This window comes from Eurytemora carolleeae, unplaced genomic scaffold (genome assembly GCF_000591075.1).
Source record: "Eurytemora carolleeae unplaced genomic scaffold, Eaff_2.0 scaffold1347, whole genome shotgun sequence".
In the NCBI taxonomy this organism is placed as follows: domain Eukaryota; kingdom Metazoa; phylum Arthropoda; class Copepoda; order Calanoida; family Temoridae; genus Eurytemora; species Eurytemora carolleeae.
This window is the reverse complement of record NW_019397252.1, coordinates 49,199-51,045: the sequence shown is the minus strand read 5'-3', so window position 1 is coordinate 51,045 and position 1,847 is coordinate 49,199. Positions and strand designations below refer to the sequence as shown.

Here is a 1,847-nt window from a genome sequence, read left to right as displayed (position 1 = left end):
GGGGGGGGGGGAGCTGCTAAATATTAACCTTTATTGGAAAAAAATATTTAACTAATAAAATTTTTTCTGAATTCTCATATAGTGAAATTTGATAGATATAAAATTTATTTGTTTAATTTCATCAATTTTGCCTTTTTACTTTTTAACATTTAAAAATAGATTCTAGAATTTTGCATTTTTGCCAATGTTGGATATTTTTATTTGAGATTTTTAAACTATTTTGTTTTCTTCAAAGTTTATGATTAGTTCACGTGGATTTGACGGTTCTGTCAATATTCCAGAAAGCTGTGACTTTCTATCACAATTTGACCCATTACATATAATTTGCTAGCCTTTTCTATTAAATACTTTTTTGTTGGCATATGCATTTTGAATGAAAATGTATAACATAAACAAATCCGTAAAGTAAATGATTATTGAATTAAAGACCAAAACTCGTTTCAAATAGAAGAAACCGAATGCTGCTCACTCTGGTTAGTCCGGGGTGAGTTTATGTTCTGTTCTTAGTTCATTAAGCAATCGGAAAAAATAGGATGATTTTTGAAAACAACAAAATATGCAAAAACAATTTCATTAAATTAAATGCAACAAAACTGAACATTTTAACGAACACTTTCAAAAGAGCAATAAAATAAAATTTCCCAAATTTTGCATCTTTTAACAACTAGACTATATCTTGAATACAATGTTTTAAAAGTATTTGAAGCATAAACTGAGAACTGACGGATGAACATGAAAACATGTCAGACCACCTCAAAATTCTTTAAATACTTTGGTTAGGTAGTGTAGAGGAGGGGGCTGGGGGGGCATTATTATCATTATTATCATTATTATCATTATTATCATTATTATCATTATTATCATTATTATCATTATTATCATTATTATCATTATTAATATATTCATAAATATAAGCTACAGATGATGAATCATCTGAAGATAACATTACCTCCCTAACTACTCTTGCAATAATACTGGACAAATTAGTTTACTAAATCCTACACAACACTTAACATTAAAATGATAAAACAAAATAAAAGAATAAAAATTAAAATTATATTAAATGAATTGCTTACTTATATTATGTTCCAGGTATAAAAGAGACAAGTTGACCTGTCAGCTGACCGAGGCGAAGTTGCTGAAAGATATGTCGGACCGGAGACAGGAGCGAGTGGAGAAAATTCTTCTGAAAAACCTCGGTGAGCCAGTGCTCGCTTCTTTTAAAGATTATGTGGCGAGGCGAGAAGAGCTTCTCCGCTCCCAGAAGGCGTGTGAAGAGGCGGAGAGATCTATTCTTCCATCCGCCTAAACATTTATCCGCAAAGCATGAAATAATGTTTCCTATGATCTCCCCCTGCACACTGATCTTCCAAACCCAATTGAGTTTAAATCAAGAAAATTTCTGCGCTTTTTAACAGTAAAATATCTTTGTACATAGCGATACATAGTATATACGCAGATGTTCAGCTGTTGTTGTACACAAAACACTTATTTGTTTGTCTCTAGTCACACATGTATACTGTGATATGTACACATTCTTTAAAGTCGCCTTTAAAGGGACTATAAGCATAATTTTAGTGATCCTCCATGCAAAGATGGCAATGTACAATTTCTTCATTGCTTCATTGATTAAGAAATGCGCAAGTCACTTTTTCAGAGAAACAACAAATAAAATAAATCATTTTGAAGAAACAAAAACATCGAAATCGAATTCATACTTATTGATACACACGGGCAGCCGTAGTACATTTGAATTTCCTAGCCGGGTCAACCTTTCCAGTCCCAGTTTGTACTGTACCTAGCTCTATGGACAGGACTAGCCTGTGCAACAAGGTTGACGCGGTCAG

At 32.4% G+C, this 1,847-nt stretch overlaps 1 protein-coding gene across 1 annotated transcript in view; it reads left to right on the top strand.

Annotated features, from left to right (window-relative positions):
• Nucleotides 1–1,528, top strand: part of LOC111713048 (uncharacterized) — a gene marked incomplete in the record, with an annotated part of 10,560 nt that extends 9,032 nt beyond the window's left edge. The window contains 1 exon segment of the mRNA XM_023487835.1: nt 1,093–1,528. Within this exon segment, the coding sequence (XP_023343603.1) occupies nt 1,093–1,309 (217 nt within the window).
• Between the last annotated feature and the right edge of the window lie 319 nt (nt 1,529–1,847).